The sequence below is a fragment of the Periophthalmus magnuspinnatus genome, chromosome 18, assembly GCF_009829125.3.
Source record: "Periophthalmus magnuspinnatus isolate fPerMag1 chromosome 18, fPerMag1.2.pri, whole genome shotgun sequence".
NCBI classification, from domain to species: domain Eukaryota; kingdom Metazoa; phylum Chordata; class Actinopteri; order Gobiiformes; family Gobiidae; genus Periophthalmus; species Periophthalmus magnuspinnatus.
Genome location: NC_047143.1, coordinates 18707221 through 18727955, shown reverse-complemented (window position 1 = coordinate 18727955; position 20735 = coordinate 18707221). Strand labels below are relative to the sequence as shown.

Below are 20735 nucleotides of genomic sequence, written 5' to 3'. Positions count from 1 at the left end.
CCTTTTAGAGTGTTTTCTGTTTGAGAGAAGAACTTAGGCTAATTATGCTGGGTTTATGCGTTAAACATGTGTGAATGAAACAAAACAAAAGTCCAGATATGTTTTGATAGGGAACATTATAACATAGATCAGAAAATAGCACGCTATTGGCCCTGATCAAAATAAATGGTTCAGGACAGCAGTCAGCATAGTGTAAGAATATGATGTACTTTTGATTTCAACATTTCTGTTCTGCTTCCATAGGCCGCTCCCACCATTTGTTATGTTCTAAATGTACCAGACAAAATGAGTCAAGCTGTGAGATGGTAAACATGCAACACAAATCAATTGTCTCCCATATCTAACTCTCTGACCTGATTTCAGTCATCACAGCATTGTGCACGGTGACGCAGTGTCAACAACAGGCCTTTGCTCCGAAATGATCCAGACTATGAAGCCATCGTGCTTGTCAAATCAACAGTCATGTTTGCGTAGTCTTTAAAAATGAAACCTTAACCTTTTGTGTTTGACTTACTGGCTTGAGCTGTACACTTAAATAACTGACTTTAATATAATGTGCAAATATTTAAAAGGTCAAATAAAGTTATACATGTTTTTGTATGTTAACATTATGAACACATATTTACTAGGTGTTTGACTTGAATGACTCCCAGACACTGCAATATAACTGAGCAGAAATTGAACTTGGTTTGTGGGTTCTTGGATCCCTATTTTGAACTATACTTTGTCTGCTGAAGGTTACTTGAAACATTACTATGACTAGTTTAATTTATTTAGTCTGTAGAAGGTTCTGAATCATATTTATAGTCTAGACACATCAGCTTTGTGAATTTATCTCAAAAGAGCAGTAAAAAAGGTGAGAAAGGTGGATTATGTTCTACAGGTATTATGACTTAGCTCAGTGAATAATACAATAGAGCCCCCGGGACTAGATGGAGATTGGGTACATCAGTTCATTCAATTTTGCCCTTGCCCATTTGCATCTGGTTTGTTCTTTGAGTGCTTTCTGGTCACTTTTCAATCAGATACAGTATGACTGATGGTAGTGTCCCCATGGCATCCTACTGTGCGGCTGTAAGTCCAGTGCTCATGCAGGGACATTCAAGTATTTGGTGAGTGATTGCTCCGTCCCTGGACAAGATGAATGCCACCTTTCGGTACGGCAGGCGACAATAGGTCCTCCATATGTGACTTATACGGTTACTTTTTTAGGACAGCAAATGGAAATGTACTGTTACTATACTACAATCTACAGTTTTTCTACAGTCTTGATTAAATCTGATTACCGTAATCTGACTTGCATTTGGTCAGTATACTAGGTGGGACCTGACTACTTTACACAATTTCATCAGACAATTAGACTTTATCATATTTTGCCCCCAAATAAAGCATTAGCACTGTATCTAGATATTGAGATGCAACTGTTGTATTTTCAAATTGTAAACACTTTCTTGGAGGGGAAAAAAACAGCAGATTGTGAATGTTAAGTGTGTCGGCACCTTGCATCGAATGACCTTTAGGGTGACAACAAATCTATTTCTTCTGCTTTGCAGTCTGTCTTTGCGCAGAACAGAGGACACAAGTGTAGAAGTAAAGTTTGTATGGCTGCAATAAGAATTAGCATAAGATAAGAAAAGTACTGATGGATCTAGCTTGATGCTATCACAACAAGGCTCTTGGAAGTTTTCTTCTTTGTATCTTGCTCTTATCTAAGCCCAGCTCGATCAATTTGAAAGAGGCGTGGCCACTGCTGATCCAACATTTCATTTGGAGGAGATTATGCTTTTTGCAGGCGAGCTTAGCAATGTCAGAAAATGATACAGGCCTTGACAGAAAGCAATGGGAAGCTATGCATATCATCCAAGCTTTGTCTGACTTAGCATTTCTTTAAAGTTAACTGATATAACAAGGTCTTGCACACCCACTTACTGCTGTTCTGCCAACTGCAACAAAAATACGAGGCATCAGAGTTATAGACCAGTAGTTGCCAACAAGTTTTACTTTATTATTTATTTATCAGGGTCAGACCATGTACAAACACATTAATCTTATAAAAAGAGAAGATGCTTTGTGGCAGATTTAGCAAAGAGCTATTTTCCATCTGTAGTCCCTGGGTAGGTGCACACAAAAGTGAACATATTACAAATACACTACAAAATGTTATTACTAAAAATTTTCTATGCTATTTCATAGACAAGCTCCTAATGTCTATGAAATAGCTGCATCAGTCTGTGACTCAGCATCTCCCAGATTATCAGTTTTAAAAACAATGGTCTCTGAGTCAGCACGGCACCTAGCATGAAGCTAAAAATGCAGAGATACAGTATATCCACCTCTATGTAGGCCTCAATATTCACAGCTTAGAGAATGAGGCAACATCGAAGATGCCAGTACTTGCTGACAAAGCTGTATGCTGTTTTGAAAGTGGTCCACGACAAGCGCTAAGGCTACGTCAAGAAGACTATGAAAACTGTGAAGACAATGGAGGCCCTAGGCAAAGGTGCCTCTGGGCTTAAACTGGACATGCAAGAGCATTTGTAATGTCATCAAACTGTCAGCCCCTGCTCTGGAGACATTATATACCATTCTTATTCAAAGCGCTTTTACTTTCTATTTAAATATTACATAAAGAAACTCCCTTTAACTGGGACAAGCCGGAAAACCTGCTGATGTGGACCCAAAGTTTAGCTCAGCTCCTAATCGTATATTCCAGTCTCACAGAACTCTTTAGCACTACTAAAGTTACTCTTGTGCTTGTCTTGGTGGATGTTGGAAGATCAATAGGATGATTAGGGACTGTTCAGCGTGTTGGCTCATTGTGTGATCAGTATAGAAAACAAAGCCTATTCATTCTAGTGTTGCTATAGACTGGCTGCCCATTACGCAGCAATTGATGTCTCAACTCTTAACTTAATGAACACTTTAGGGTGGTGATACAACCTCTAGTGAAATGTACAAATAACTTTCACGGACTCTTGTTCAGGTTGTTTGAGCTGTAAAACCTGCTTGTAGTTTTGTAATACTCCTCACTGTGTTGTTTATTGTGTATGCAGGAAGTACTCATTGTTATCATGGGCCGCTGCAGGGTCATCTGCTGTCCATCACTTGTTTAGCTAATGGGATTAGCTAATGTTATAAGCTAATGCTGTTATCTTAGCAACATGGCAACAATGTTCTACCCAAGGTTCTTCTGGGCAATTTATTGTATCATTGCATTATCTACAGATGATGTAAGCCAGAGACATAAAATAATTACACAGAGAGAGAGAGTAACTATGCCACAAGCATTTAAAATAAAAAATGTCACTCATTTTGTTTGGAATTGACCCGCAAAAACAAGTGCTTTTAAAAATCGTTAATAATAATCATGTACACTTGAAAATAATTTCAAAGTATAGCCTTGAATACTGTTAATCTGCGTATATCACCCATTTCATTGACATGTCATTTAAAATTGAAAACATTTCATGTAGATACCGCATATTTTAATAAAAGTACTTTGACCATTTTGATATTTCAGGAGTCGAATGATTATTTGTTCAATCTGCCTATATCACATCATGTTTCTCTGAGATTACATGTTCAGCAATAAACCATACATGGATCCACACACCATAGAAATCAAGTTTTATAACTATCATTTGGAAAATAAGAAATATTAACAATGAGGATAATATGGAAAAGAGAGTGGCTTTCGACCACTCTCCCTTGAGCAAGACTCATATCTGAAGATTTTTATTGTACTGCAGCAGTATTGTGAATCACTTAAATTACAATAATAACATATAATGCAGATCCACTGTGTAGCCTACTTTCTCAACACATTGCAGCAACAAATGGCCTTGCCTGAAGCCAGTTTGTCAATTGTAGCCTTAACTGCAATTTTGTTCATTCAGTCCAATTTCTACCTGCTGCTCAGACCCCATTTTACCGCCATCATTTGTGTTAACTCTTCTCTAATCACTCTTGTCTCTTGTCTCTGCAGGGAGCTCCTCAGTCCAGACTTCACAGAGACCTACTACACAGAGGAGGGCCAGCTGGTGACACTGGCCAACCAGAATAGCACTGTAAGTAGTTAGGACAAGAAATGTACTTCTTCTCCTACTCACACATCAAGTATTGAAGCTCTCTGATTTGAGTTTCAAACTTAAAACTTAATATTGGCCACTACATGATACACAGAATATGGAATACACCCATAGGATGCACGCAAGCAGCTACTTTGAACTTAGCAAAAGACAAAGTTTAAATCTGTCAACTGGACAAATCGTTGTAGGAGTGAAGAGGTTTCATTTTGTTTTGTTATGGATCAGACCTGGACAACTGAGGGTTTACACAAACATACTTTGAACTTACTTTATTTATTTAAAATAATTACTCTGGTAAGGGAATTGAACTACTATGAACTATGTATGTAACGTTTGTGATGGGCATACTTGCTACAACAGGAAACTTTCAGGGATCAAATAAGAGGAAGTTATAACTGCTTTTCTCCTAAATAATTGCATTTTTAAACTTAAAGGTACTGTACCGGATTTTTGCTGCTTTAAAAATCTGAAAAACACACCTAGCACATTTTAAATGGTTTGTATTGGCCCAAAGTTATTCTTCACATTCATGAGTATCCTAATTATTCACTATGATAAGCTCTCACAGAGACCAATGCAGAGTTGTGCCATAACGATAAAACAACTAGCATGCTAATGGGCACTTCCTGATTATGGGACAATTAATTGCTTTATAATTAGATGCAGACAGTGTGTCTGCATTTGACTTATATTGACTTCAGGAGCTGCTTATACAAGAGCTGCTTATACATTGGCAATTTATTATAGGCACAAAAGGCAATTTTTGCTCAAATATATGGAAAAAATTGGATAGAGGCCCTTTAAGGATACTCCAATACAATGTTCACAAATAATTATAATTTATTGCTCCACAATTTCAGAAAGGAACTTGTAACCAATGAACAAACCCAGACTTCCTGGTGGCAATTCATTTTGGGCAAAATTCAAAAAGTAAAAAAATAACATACTTTCTATTTTACTCCACAACCACCAGACCCAGTGTTGTGGATAATATAATGTTTCAAATGGTAGAGTAGCAGTGTTGACAGCAATTCACAATATCATCTGAATTTGAAATAAGTCCGAAGACAACTGTGGATGTGTTTATATCATTTGCCTAGCCACACCACTGACAGTAAATGACAGGTTTGGCACTGGCCTCCGTGGATCCTGGCTCTTATCGCTTCCAATTCAAATGTGCCCAGTTTAGTTGTGGCGGAGGACTGATGTTTAAATGAGCACCGCGGGCTGCGTGTCAAATCATGTGTTGGACTGCTCTGAGTGGGCAGGTGGAGTGGAGTCTGTTCCACCATAAACAGACATCGGCAATCACATCTGTGCAGGGAAACAAGCTGTACGAGTTTAAACACTATGGAATGTGGACTAGGGCCTACTTCCTGCGGCGGATTTGGACAAACTTATAAAATATGGTTAAGCAAAAATTACTTCATATATCTTGTATGAAAGGTTAATGACTCAATCAGATAGTGTTAAGTGTTAATAAAAGTATGAATACATAAAAACATTAGATTCTGGAGATAACATGGACTTGAAATGTGATTGTATAAGAGCTTACAAAAGTCTTATCTTTACTATTGCAGAGTGTTTAAGAACATCATTTTATGCTTTTCATAGAGGTATATATTGTTAGTACAATCAAAACAGATGTACAAAAGTGTGAAAATTATATACCCATTATCTAAGATCACAGACAAATATCTAGTCTCAAAGTCTGAATTAGTCTATTTTCTGCAACAACCTATACTGAAATTGTTGTTGCTATGTTGTCTTGCTATGTCAATTTAATAGCATGCTAGTCTTGCTTTAGCTAGTAATTCTTTCTTCCTACTACGATTGCTGTGTTCTAGATGATATCACAGCATTCATTGATTCACATAGCATAAGAATATTCAATACAGTTGGGTGCAGTTAAAATGAATATTGTTAAATGCAGATTTTTGTTTGTAATACCAAGTTTTAGAGTTTAGTCGCTAGGGGAAATAATCAGATTCAACATTTGTTAATTTACTTTTTATAGTAAAAGCCAAAAGTTAAATCTGTCAGTTGATAGACGGATTACACATTTACTTTTTGGAATTCTAGAATCTGAGAATCACCTGTAATAATATATCTGTATCTAAATTCTCATGTTTGCCAAACAAATTACTGGTACAAAGATATTTGAGATTTTGATATTTATCCTGAAGAAAGTACAAGAAAACTGAGAAAATATGAGATTAACTGTTTCATTTTTTTCCCCTCACTTTTATCAAAACTAACATTTTGTTAAAAGTTCTCCAGCACCTCTCTAAAGTCCAGTGATTAGTTCCATCTGCACCTGTCTGTTACGGCAGACTTTCAAAGTGAACCAAGAGCTTCCACACTTATTGTGGCCTGAAAAGTGCTCGCTCATTGCTAGGGTATTAATTTGATCTAAATCCAGTTGGCTACTTTAGGCCAATTTTTCTCATTTAGTGGAAGAGGTGGTGACAATAGTCTCCATATAAAGTACAGGGAAGTTGTGTAAATCCTACAACTTCGAAAAGTTGAATCCTGTCAATGGGAAACAATGAACTCAATGAAGTGATTTAGTTTATGAAGTTAGCTTGAACTGGTGGATCTGTTTTCTTCAAAGCAGGGTAATGAATATTGTTTTCTTAAAGCAGTTCTACATAATTAAGTTCAAGATTCAGTAATTTATAATCGCCAGCTTGGGATTTTTTATTGAGATGTATATTGCCAATCCATGTCAGTAAAAGCATGTGGTTTTATGTCTGCATTGTTTTAAAAATAAAATTGAATTCAAAGTTGGCTTCAATATAGGTGAAAAATCATCAACAACATCAGAAGACACTGGAGAAGCCGTCTTTGTCACAGAGAAGATTGTGACATATTATTTTTCAAGTTTTAAATAGTTCAGGTGATTTTGAATGCCATGAAAACGTACACGTTTCCCTCACTTTTGCACTCTCTTGGAAGCTATTACCACTCAGTTTTCGAATTTAATGGCTTGTAATTGGTCTCATATGCTCTTCATTGTGATCTGCAGCAAGTTCTGAGAAGACTGAATTCATCATACTGTTCTGCCAATGACAAATCATCAACAGCAAGAACAGCACCAATTATTTAATGCCCTTCTTTTGTGCTACTTCGTAATTGAATAATGATACTTAAAAAGCTCTATTATGTTCTATTGTTCGGTGTCAATTTGGTAGAAGGCCTCAGGTTACAATACAAATGAGATTCAATTGCCTAGTGAAGAAAATTAGTAGTTCATTTTGGCATAATTTATTATATAAGTGTTTTCTAATAAATCTTCTTGCTTAGGCCATTTGTCTATGTTTAACTGACTGAATCTTACCTGGAGGTAGTTTGTGATTCAGCTCAAAAGCTGTTTCATGGCAAACTCGATATCAACAGCGACTCCGATAATGTATGGTATATTAAGACCACAAAAGACAAGGTTGGCAGTAAGAACCATTCTCCCTCTATTGCAAGAGCAATTGTGCTGTTGAGTGAGCTTATTCAAACAACATGTCTAAGATGAAACTGACCACCTGCTGGTCTCCAGTAGAATTGATTGCAATCCCTGGAATCTTTCACAATATGGCATTATTTGTACATTTGTTCAATTATAGATCAGATTCAGATTCAACTTTATTGTTATTGTACAAGTACGGTGCAACAAAATGCAGTTTTAGCATCTAACCAGTGTGTAATCAAGCAAGTACTTGATTTAAAAAATACATTTAACAGAATGTTATGTAACAGAATATTATAGGTGTTTTAATTGATCAAAATACCTTGAAAAACATGCATTCTTACTGTGAGCAGAGTCGACTCTCCACATATCTGACCTGTAGCTTGGCCCTGCATGTCATCCTGGAAATACAGAGGTTTAATACCATACTGTGGAATATTCTTGGCAAACAATTACCTCTCCATGGGGAAAAACTGATGACGGGCGCTCAAACAAAAAAGTTACATAGTACACCTTTAAATTTTTCCTCGGTGTTAATGTACCTAATGTTACTAGTGCCCCATTTCTGACTTTAGTTAACATTTGATTGATGTTTGAGAACAATTGCATCTATTTAATCTATCCGCTTTCTCACAACCTAGTGGACCTTTGGACATCGGACTGGGCTAATTGCTAGTTTGAGCCGTAGAGTGGGGAGTTAGTGTAGGGAGGGGGCTTGTCTGACAGCTGATGTTGGCACTGCTGATGCTGCTGCTGTTCACTGAATGAGCTTATTACACGCTCGGCTAAGCTGACAGAGACACGGAGCCACTATCACTGGACCGGGCTATACGCTGAAGCAGGTTTAATTGAATTTGGGGATAAATAATAACGCTATGTAGATGAGTTCATAATGAAATCAAACCGAATTGAATGCATCTAATAAAATTGTGTTTATGAGTCATTGTTCAAGGTGAAAATATAAAGTTTGAATCATTCTCATAGAGGTAATTGGAAAACTAAAATTAAATATCGTTTACAGCACACAGATTATGTAAAAATGTACTTTTTAGAGCTTTTAATATGTAGTTGTTATAGTTGTTTCCCCCTCAAGATTTAGTCCAACGTTGTATTTGTAATGATTCATGCATGTTTGAGCTATCATTGATAGCTTATTTTCAAGGCACCATTTTGCTGATCAGTCTGCATTTTCACCGTCATTCAGCATATGCCCACTCTGCTTACTTTGTCCTCCAATTGTATTTTCTTACATGCAGGATTTGGCAGCGCTATTTTGGTTCAAATAAAAAAATATCCACTGCAACTATCCATCGGAGGTGCCGCCTCTGTTGGGATGAGGTTTACAACAATGTCACCTCCCATTGCCAAAAAGCAATCATTGTACTTTCTTGTATTTGTTAATTCTTGACATTGAACATAGAGAATATATTGAAAATGTATAATATCACCGGTTTTGTTTTGGAGATATGCAAAATTTGAATATTGAGTGTGTCATCTATCAACATATTGTTGTGTAATCTCCCAAACAAAGAGCATAAAGTCATATCTCTACCCTTTGTAGTTAAGATTACGGTCCATTCTTGTGCAATATTTGATCCTCAACCAAGACATTTATAGGCACATTTTCAGACATTTCTGATGCATTGTTAAATAGGCAAGTTTTTTCGTACACAAAGTAATTTCAAGTGCTTTAGAGAAGAAATACATTAAAATCACAAAACAACAAATTCTAGTCAGAACCCAAGCGGCAGAGTTCTGGACTACTGCAGATGTCTTAACGCTCGTTTGGACAGGCCAGTGAGCAGGCCAGTGTGCAGGCCATTACAGTAGTCTAACCTACTGGAGACAAATGCATGAATAAGCCTCTCCAAATCTGGTTTTGACAGTATAACTTTGATTTTTGCAATGTTTTTTTAGATAGTAAAAAGCTGCAGATGTTATTGATTTGATGTGATTGTTAAAGTTCAAATCTGAGTCCATTATTACCTCTAGATTTCTAACCTGATTTGAAGGTTTCAGAGAGAGAGACTGGAGGTGACTGCAGACACCTTCTCTTTGTTTCTGTGGGCCAAAGATTATGACTTCAGACTTATCTGAGTTTAGCTAGAGAAAGTTGTTTTGCTTCCACACACTGATCTGTTGGATGCATTGGTCCATATTCACCTGCTGCCAGTGAGGCATATATCAGATTGTCATCTACATAATTGTGGTAGGGCACAACTATATTAACTGGCTTAACAGCAGCATGTAGAGACTGAACAACAGAGGTCCCAGGATTGACCCCTGGGGCACCCCACAGCTCAAGGCCATTTTATCTGAGATACATTTTTCAATTTCAACAGTACTCTCTGTCTTCTTGATAGGACTTTTACCAGTTTACTGCCTTACCAGAGATGGCTACTCAGTCCTCTAGTCTCTGTAAGAGGATCTCATGATCGACAGTGTCAAAAGCAGCACTCAGATCTAACAGGATCAAGAATGAGACTTTGCCTGCATCAGTGTTCAGTTGGATGTCATTTTGTCTCAGTGCTATGGTGGGGTCTAAAACCTAACTGAAAAACATCAAAGAAGTTGTTCATTTGGAGAAAGTTAATAAGCTGTTGGTAAACAACTTTTTCAAGAAAAATCGGCAGATTTGAGATGGACCGGTAATTGTTCAGTATTGTGACTGCTCTTCTTTAGGAGAGGCTTGATAACCGCAGTTTTCAAAGCTCTTGGAAAAGTTCCAGATTAAAGTGACATATTAGTTTGCAAGTGAGTGGTGATAGCAAACTGTTGAGGACAGGTGCAAAAGTGAGTCACTTCTAAGTGCCCCTGTGTTATCATTTATGTGTCCTTCGAACAACTGCAGGACCAGCTGTTGGTTTGGGAATAATAGACAGGTCAAAGAAGACACAGAAATGATCAGACAGAGCAACGTCCACCACACTGACATTTGAAATATTTACTCCTTTTGTAATGAGCAGGTCCAGGGTGTGCCCTCTGTTGTGGGTGGGCTCGCTGACATGCTGAGTCAGACCAAAGGTTTCAAGGAGAGCACTGAGCTCTTTAGAGTTTCTGTCAAACACATTATCCACATGTACATTAAAATCTACTGTGACTAAAGACTAAAGAAAAAACATAACACCCTTCTGAAAGGATCTGAAAAATGACTTTAGTCCACCAGTTTGAGAGAAATTTACATAAGGATTGTTGAGAAATACTGTATGCAAATTCCTAGAAATGTGAGTACTTCGGATTTATATGTGAGCCATAAAAAGTGTAAATCTGTTTGCTCCTGTTTGAATATGTATAGACATCTGCTAGCCAAATGACACATGTGTACATAGTGCCAGCTAACAGACTAAATACTGAACATACACATCTATTCTGACAGTTTGTACTGATTTATGCTTCTGTCAATGTTATTCTAAGCTATGTTATTCTGTACAAAAAACTAAAAAGTACACAGAAAAAACTAATACTAGTTTCATTTTAATATTTTTTGCATTGTAGCTCATATTTTTAAATAGTACTTGATTAATTTAACCGTTTAAAGCTGAATCTCTGATCTCTGGCCAATCAGAAGTACTAGAATGCAGTACTATGCAGTGTTATGTGCATTTAAGAGGAGCCGAGACAGCGGGAACAGTGCACTGGGAAGATTGCTTAAAATATAAACCCCAAGCTACTCAAAAAACACCAAAAAAATCTACTGAATTATAATAACTTAAGTATTTGTTATTACGTTCCACATCGAGTCTTCAATGTGTCTTTTAAACTGGAGCTGAAGCTCATGTGAGATCCTCATTATATCTAATGAGGTTTTCTTCCATGGTGCTCAGAAGATGCAGTGACACTGACATTGCTGTGACTGTCTGCTTTTATGAACACTCAGACGGCTGAATTGACTGAGTGCATTGATTGCTTATGGGCTGCAGCCTGGGCACGTCTCCGTAAATATTATCATGACACCAGAATGAGCTGCGGAGCCTTCCTGCAGGTGGAGATGAACTATGTGACATGTGAATGTTGTGTTTCAGGACCACTGCTTCTACCACGGCCATGTGAGGGGGCATCCCGACTCCTGGGTGGCTCTCAGCACATGCACGGGAGTCAGGTATGGCAACAGTACACTATATTATTGATGACAAAAATCCATACAGGATACTATAAAAAGAAAACTTACAACTTTTCAAAGTTTTGTAAGGATAGATAAAATACACTGTTGTTTGTTTGTAGAACACTGTATTATTTTTTTCTTTTACTTATCGCTGATCTACCTGCAGGGACAAGTAAAAGAAACTACCTACATACAAACCAGAAATTTACATACACTATAAAAAACGTATACTGTCTGACCAAAAAGTCGCCACCTGGATTCAACTAAGCAAACAGGTACGAGCCTCCTGCAGTTGGTCAGGTCTAGGTTCAGCAACAGTCTGTGCTCAAAGAATGAGGTCAGCTGACTACCTGAATATACTGAATGACCAGGTTATTCCATCAATGGATTTTTTCTTCCATGATGGTACGGGCATATTCCAAGATGACAATGCCAGATTTCATTGGCTCAAACTGTGAAAGAGTGGTTCAGGGAGCACACATGGATTGGCCACCACAGAGTTCAGACCTTAACCCCATTGAGAATCTTTGGGATGTGCTGGAGAAGGCTTTGTGCAGCGGTCAGGCTCTACCATCATCAATGCAAGATCATGGTGACAAATTAATGCAACACTGGATGGAAATAAATCTTGTGACATTGCAGAAGCGAAATCGAAACAATGCTACAACGAATACGTGCCATAATCAAAGCTAAAGGCGGTCCAACGAAATATTAGTATGTGACTTTTTTTTGGGGGTGGCAACTTTTTTTTGGTCAGGCAGTGTATTTTTTCTCTGTCTGACATGAAATCAGACTAAACTTTTCCTGTTTTAGGTCAATTAGGATTACCAAAATTATTTCTGTTTCCTAAATGCTAGAATAATTAGAGAAGGATTTTTTTAGACAATTTTTCAAGTTTACAATTTGGGAAAACCCAGATGATGTTGTCATGTCTTTGGACGCTTCTGATTTTAACAACTTTTGAGTTAATAAGAGGCACACCAGTGGATGTATTTGAAGGCACACCTGAAAAACACTGCTTTTTTGTGTAACATTATAGGAAAGTTAAAAGAAATCAGCCAAGATATCAATTGTGGACTCATCCTTGGGTGAAATTTCCAGATGCCTGATGGTGCCACATTCATCTGTTCAAACAATTATACTCTAGTATAAACACCTTGGGAATGTCCAGCCATCATACCGCTCAGGAAGGAGACAGGTTCTGTGTCCCAGAGATGAGTGTGCTTTGGTCCAAAATGTGCATATCAACCCAAGAACAAAAGCAAATGACCTTGTGAAGATGCTGGCTGAAGCTGCTAAGAGTGTGTCATTATCCCCAATGAAATAAGTGTACCGACATGAGCAGAAAGGTCACTGCCAGGAAGAAGCCGTTACTCCAAAAGAAACAAAAGCAGATTATACTTTGCAAATGCACATAGGGACAAAGACCTTTATTTTTGGAGACATGTCCTATGGTCTGACAAAACTAAAATTGAACTGTTTGGCCTTAATGAGCATTGCTACATTTGGAGGAAAAAAGGGGAAAGCTTGCAAGCCTGAGAACACCACCCCAACTGTGAAATACGGGAGTTGCAACAGGAGGAACTGGTGTACTTCACAAAATAGATGGCATCATGAGAAAAGAACATTATGTGGAAATACTGAAGCAACATCTTTTGTCAACCAATTTATGCTTGGGTGCAAATGGGTCTTCCAAATGGACAATGACCCGACGCATATTGCCAAACTGGTTACAAAGTCGCTTAAGGATAACAAAGTCAGTGTTCTCAATCCTATTGAAAATGTATGGGTAGACCTGAAAAGGCATGTGCGAGCAGTTGCACATAGACTAATTCATGTAGAAAATGGTCCACTGACTGTCAAAACTGCACAACTGCTAGCCCTACTTCTTCATAGTGGAATTTCACTATAACGAGTATTTTTGAGGGATTGCTAACATTTGTATAACCCCGAATCTGATTTTCGTTTTTAAATAATCACAAAAAAGTGAATAAAAGTAGTTGTTTTTTATATATCCTATAATTTATTCCCTCTCTGCTGCTCTACATCTTTATACTGTATGAATCAACAGCTTAACAACCGGACTGCTTCCTCTGCCTCCATCCATTTGCCCAAATTGTACTTAAATATTACACCAGAAAGAAATTAATTTTATACTAAAAGTACGTAATTTCTAGTTAAAAGACTAGGTTTGTGTTGCATCTTTACTATTGCAATTCAAGTATTGCTGCAAGTCAGGTTTTGCTATTGATCATCAGCATAATTCTATAGAAACAACACTGTTATGCACAATGTCCTAAGGGCCTCCATTCTCACATTTTTCTTTGTTGTCCAATTTCCAAATAATTGTGTCAAATGAACATCAATAAATGAAATCAAACAGAAAATGGTTGGGCATAGTTAGCGTGTGGTGTGTGCAGGAGGTTATACAAACAGTCATGAAGAGATGCTAATGTGGAGCCATGTCAATAAAAGCATAAAGTCAATTTCAAGCAAGACTGACTTTCCCAGTGACAAGCGCTCAGGGCCTTGTACAACAATTATTGTGTTGTCCTTGGGTTATTCACCACAGTGTTGCTAATGTGCACAATTAGCCTCCCACTCTAGTATATTTGAATGAGAAAATAGTGCACTTTTTTAAATGTCAGAAAAGGGTTAGATTTGATGAGTTGGAGCCAAGAATGCTGACAGAGTAAGAGTAAATTTGAAAGAAAGTGCTTAATAGGTTAACTAGCTAAATAACTAACTAAACTCTTTTACCCTGAATTAGAAGCTATGTTTCAGCTTTATATACAAAGAGTATGATTGCAAGATAAGGTAACTGATTCTAACTGTGGCCACCAAGTGAGAGTAAAAAAATGTTTTTAATTTATTTGTTTTTGCCATTGAATATCTAGAAGTTCTAATCTAGCTCTAGTCCAGACCCGGCAAAGGGTTCAAGACACCACTTCTGCTTGATTAAGTGCTGAAAAGCATAGATTTTTAGATTCATGTTTTTGAAATGAAAAATATTTTAGCTTCAAAGAGTAAAAATCTTGTGTTTATGTTTTGCTGTTTATTGGAAAATAATTTGAGCTAGAAGTCAGAAAGAGCCCGTTTCATGTTCATTTGAATACAGTTGATTGAGTTTGACTCCAGTAGGAAGTAATTTGTGAAATAGATCAGCAGACAGTAGCTTGAATTTCATTTTGAGAATGTGAATATCTTGTTCTTATTAACCCAGAGTAGAGTTGGTTAGGCTAGAAATCCATTTACATTCATTTAACACTCTCTTGCAATTATTCAATTACAGGTGTTTTTATTATATAAAATATCTTGAAAAACATGCATTCTAACTGTGAGCAGCCTTGCCTCAAACAGATCCAACCAGTAACTTGGCCAGGTGATGCCACCTGTTTGTGTCTATGTAGATAAATAAGTTAAATGCCATACTGTGGAACATTCCACACTAAGAAGGGATTTATACTGTGACTCTTATCCTCTGTAAAATCTAACATTTTGATTCAAATAGTGTTGCACAGTAAAACTCAGGGGAAGCAAGTGCTAAAATGTTTATGAGTTGGATGCAATAACTGAGGTATCAAGTGTGCTCAGCAGGGTTTCAGCAGCACTTAATCTGAAATGAGAACTCCTGTGTGATAAGTGTGTGTGTGTGTGTGTGTGTGGTGGTGGTGGGGGTGTGTGTGTGTGTGTGGGGGGGGGGATAAGCTTCTTTTTTTTTTTATACACTTATATGGGCACCTGCCTCCCTTATGGGGACAAAAATCAGGTTCCCATAACGTAAATCTGTTATTAGATCAAAAACATGATGTAAAGTTAAAAAAATGTAGTAAGTTAAGGTTAGGGTTTAACTTAAGGTTATGCAAGTAGTGATTATAGTTAAGGTCACCAGGAAATGAATGTAAGTCAATGTAATTTTTCCAATGTGTGTGCAGTAGTGGGTTGTGTGAGGGGCTCTGTCCGTGGTGCTGATCTGGACCACAGCCAAGTGCACAGACACAGTGTTGACAGCAAATCAGAGAGAACACAGAGGAGAGACAGAAATGGGAAAGCCTGTCACTACAAGACCTGTCCAAACCAATGTTAACTGGAGTTCAGTGAGACATTTGCTAGAGACAAAACTAGGGGATTGTAAGCAATGACTGAGGAACATTTTAAACCACAAATGTATAATCATTTGTATTCTTATCCACCAAGTAAACTTTATAATAGCATTTTCCCAGTTTATTCACACTCTTAGTACATACAAATGAATACTTATTAATGACACTAATTGCTGAAACATTGAAGAAAGAATGGGACATTGCTTTTTCTAATAAGCAGATGAAAGAGCCCGCAATTGGCACCTGCTTTGAGCTTGTTAATACCACAGTGTATTCCCACAGAAATCTTTTGACTGTATTTAATGCCATGTTAGCAGCAGCTGTTGTTGTCCGTGCACATATGTCCCTCCTTATGGTCAGCTTTTGTGGCCACCATCGCTCTGATGTGTTATTATATCTCAACTGTTAGTGGACACATGTGCAACAATATAACAATAATCTCATATAACATCAAACCATCATTTTAGTGCTTTTCTGTCCAGTGCTGCAAACACAAACACATGATACCTACTCCTACCTTCCCATTCCTCCTATTGTTCAGCATCCGTCATTTCTCTGAGTGAGTGACAGCCAGATTTAACAAATAACACAAGTCACAGTGTGATGTGAACTCATAGAAAAAACTGAGCACTTTAGATCGACAATATCAACATGCGTACAACAATTATATCATCAAATTGTTACCAAATGATGACTTTCTTTTTCCATGCTATATAGTTGTGTGAACACTTGCTCTTCAAAGCTTGTGAGAGTCATTCTTGCTCAAGGCTAGAGCAGAGAAAGAATTCATAAAGTTGTCCTGGGCTCAACTACTTTCAAATATGATAGGCTCCAAAACAGCTTTGATTTCAAATGCAAGCCTGTTGTGGATTTGCAGGGGCCTGATATCCTTGAACTCCAGTCACAACTTCTACCTGGAACCTGTGAGCGGAGAGGACCACTCCCTGTTCAGCACTGACCAGCTGTCCATCACCCGTGGCAACTGCGGACATGGACACCCTCACAACATGCTACTGTCCAATCAGATATCCTCTTTTCACTCCAGGGTAAGACAACACTCGCTCGCAGTAAATGGATTCTTTTTCCTAATGACAGGTTATTTTAGAAAAATAAGGGGAAAAAAGAAAGGTATATAAAGGTACTCAATGAATATTGAAATGGTGAGAAAGTATTGATTTCTCTGTGTGTGACAGCAATGTGGGGCAAACCCTTTCTTCCAACAACTTAATAATCAGTTGTCTGTGTAATCCCTCAATGGTCCAGGTATGGTCCATTGCAAAAGAAAAAAATTAATTCTGTCAACTGAACAAACGTTTTAAACTTTTGTCTAGTTGACAGAATAGATGTTTTCTTTTACTGTTAATAATCAGTTGTAGGGCTGTGCCAAAAATCAAAACATCGATAGATCATGATCTAAACTTTGGTCATCCTCAATGATAAGGCAAGCACATTTTATTCAACAGGTCTTCAGCCAATCCTGTGGCAATAAGAACGCATGGTACTAAAGAGACACAGCTTTCTTGTTTAGTTGAAAGCATTGAGTCAGGGCCACGGCATGTCTCTTTATGTCCCTTACATGTCTTCTGTACTTAAATCTTCAGAATCTGACAAAAAATCTAGTGTGACAGCCACAGCTTCTTACCTTTTCTCCTCTTTTTCTTTCCCCTGGTGCTTCCTATCATTATAATCCAAGTTACGAATATTAAACATCTATTTTCTCACCATTTATGAGCAATGTTGGGAATAATGCCATTTAAGTATTACAGTGTTAGTAACGGCATTACTTTTACCAGTAACAAGTAATCTAACTAATGACCCTTCCCTCTGCTGTAATGCTGTTATACTTACTGTCAGTGTAACGGAGCTCGTTATTTTACTGTGAGTCTCACCAGGTGACAGATCAGACTCAGCTCTCCTGTCTCACTCAGAGGAGCTGCAAAGTTTTGCCAACAAGACTGAGACGAGGGATCAAAGACAGTGATTGGCTAAAACTGACTGAAGGTGACCAATCAGAAGCTGTGCTAGGTGGCCGTAAAGACATCCCTCATTGGTTTAGTGCTGGCACACAGTCGAATACTCGCTGTTTTCAGCAAGCATAAAGAAATATGCTAATTCTTGGCATTATTTGGCAAGTCTTTGTGATGGGACTATAAACATATGATTACAGTGGTAGTGACACATATGTTTGCAGTTTACAGATCGCTAAAAAGACAACAGCGATGCGATAGTTGACACAGCCCTCTGCTATTGCTACTTATCATAAGTGCAGCTAATCTAATATCTGTTTGTTGATTCACCTCTGGTTTTACAAGTATATAAGCGCTGTCATGTGGCATACACATGTTTGTAATGTTCTGATATCTGTGTGTTTGGTAAATGCACTTTGGCCACAGTCTGCTCTGTAGTACACAGTAGTTTGCTCTGTGTTGCTATGCCTGTACAGTTGTGAGTCCATTTTGGGGATTTTGAGCTCTGTTGATGAAAATAGCTTATAACGCTGGCTCTGGGCGCATTTGGTGATTTTCAGAAGAAATAAGGCTGAATATAGATTGTTTTTAATTGTAAAAACCGCCGGGGGGTATTTTTGAGGTTTGGGTTTTTTTTGTAACTAAAGAGTTCATCTGACAGTAACACAGTTTTTAACAGGTAACTATAACTAATTACTTTTTGAAGGATCTTGCCCAACACTGTTTATGAGTGAAACTTAGGACCTAATTTAGCACATAGACTTCGCAGGTGTTTCTGCCAATAGTGGCAACATGTGTATGCTTTTAGGCTTAATATATTGTCCAAACTCATTCCGCACTTTAAATGTGTATTTCTCTAGAATTATTGGTCCAATCAACACCAAATAAAAACACCCTGCTCTTTATATGCCTGAAGTCCACCTGTCTGTATTTTCAATAAGATGGAAAAAACAAATCAATCAATATGGGGGAAAAAATTTAGATTAAAAAAAAAATATATATATATATATATATAACGCCCAGCCCTAATCAGTTGTTTTTCTCTTGCCTGAATGTTGTGTATCTCATGTGAATCGTGACTCCAGCAGCATCAGGAATTTGGCTGAAAACACCTGAGCCTTGTATTGCAGGGCTCTTTCATTCTCCTTAAGTGCTATGTGACTATATTAGTATTACATTGTTTTTAATCATTCTGCCATCAATAATTTCTTTCCCAAGCCTTGCGTATATAAAGTAATGTTGAAACTTCAGCCTTTTGCTGCCCTAAAATATAATAACAGTCACTCCAGCAGAGGAGATTCTTTTAGTCATATGTAAACCCAGTGTTGAAATGCCGAAGGTGCCATTTTGGGCCATAAAACGCAGCGGCTACAGTGGAAATGACTGAATTATGGTGCGACAGGCCTCTGGAGCAGGTTTCCATATGACTACACACTGAGAATAGTTTGCACACGCTCAGTTGGTTCACAGCAGGAGTTTATAAGACTCATTTCATACTTTTGTTTCACTTACATTTGAAATATTTTTTTCCATTTTGCGCCACTGCACAGATGTCAGATCTACTTACAGTCAAGAACAAGTTTAAGTCATGACCAAGAAGGGAAAGGAAGTGAATTTAAACCAGTTAATGTGTGAGATGACACCACAATGAGAAATGTGGCAAAATTCAATAACAAAATAATAGAGATAAGAGAAAACCATTATAGTTCAAGTACATGAAGACATAATATAATAACATGTTCTACATCCAAACTGGAGTGAAAAGTTCCTGCTATCTAGACACATTACTTGCTGTAGTGTTAAACCTAGAAAATTCTTATAATCCAAAAACGAGCTGGCTTAATGTAATCTTTAATTCCTTAATGGGTTGTGTTTGATCATATTAATGGCATGTAGGAGATTTGAAGTTTCAAAGCTAATTTATAAATTCAGATGCAGTGAATGGCCATGCTATGCAGTTAACTTAACTGAGATATTCTGCCAAATGCTGTCACAAAATCACTAGGCATCGTAATTATTTTTTTTGCCTACTAATTAATAACTGATTACAATTTTATGTTTTTATATTTTGTGTATTTGTCACATGTCAGTTGTGATCCTTAGTAGGTGTAATCTGAAAGTGTTTTCTTGACACAAATGCCCCCCTTGTGCTAATCTGCCTTGTGTTACTATAAATGTGAACACTTTAAACCAGGACTGTGGGACTTATGAGGCCTTACAGGTGCAGTAAGGCCACATGGCTCTACACTTGCAGAGCACTCATTATAAATCACATGAACGACATGTGAGTGCACCGCATTCGTCACCACAAAGCCCGACTTCTGTACGTGCAGGAATAGACTCTGCTTGTGTGTTAGTAGGGCATGAGAGCTGAGGTCACATGATCAGAATCAACTGGAAATATTAATGTCTACTGGTAATGGACTTATTTTTAACTACAGTAATTTTTTATATTCATTTAAACAATATGGTGTATACTTAATTATTTACTGGCTAATTCCTCTTCTACTGCACTCATTGATGCTTCATTTTAGTAATAAATAACTGTCATTAAAATTAACATTTTCTTAAAAGCTCAGTCGGATCCAAGAAAGAGAACATTTAGTCAGTATGATTGCCATTTTTTTCTGTTGCGTAAATTAAACCTTTTCGTTACTTTTACTTTATCTAGTCATTTAAAAGAATCAAGGTGCTATTTGAACATGATTTCATATATTCCATTAATTCTATAGCAAACCTTCATTTGTAAACAAGAAAATAAGCTGAACAGATAATAATACTAATACTAATACTTGATTGGTTTGTTGATTTGAATTTATTATTGTGCCTTGCATACAAAAAATGCTGAGCCCTTTAATGGGCTTATAAGACACCATTAACAAAATACAATAGTCCAGATATGTGTTACAAAAAACAATAGACTCATTTAAACAAACTCATCTCCTGCTTCTTCCAGGCTTTACATAGAAATAACCATTCGAATTAAACAACCATTTCATCTTGTTGTCATCATTA

The 20735-nt window shown here is 37.3% G+C and overlaps 1 protein-coding gene across 1 annotated transcript in view; it reads left to right on the top strand.

Annotated features, from left to right (window-relative positions):
* adam19a (ADAM metallopeptidase domain 19a) overlaps positions 1-20735 on the top strand; it is a 281413-nt gene that overhangs the window by 64441 nt on the left and 196237 nt on the right. Inside the window, exons 3-5 of the mRNA XM_033983382.2 lie at positions 3986-4067; positions 11571-11647; positions 16631-16799. Of these exons, the coding sequence (XP_033839273.1) occupies positions 3986-4067; positions 11571-11647; positions 16631-16799 (328 nt within the window). The remainder of the gene's footprint in view (positions 1-3985; positions 4068-11570; positions 11648-16630; positions 16800-20735) is intronic.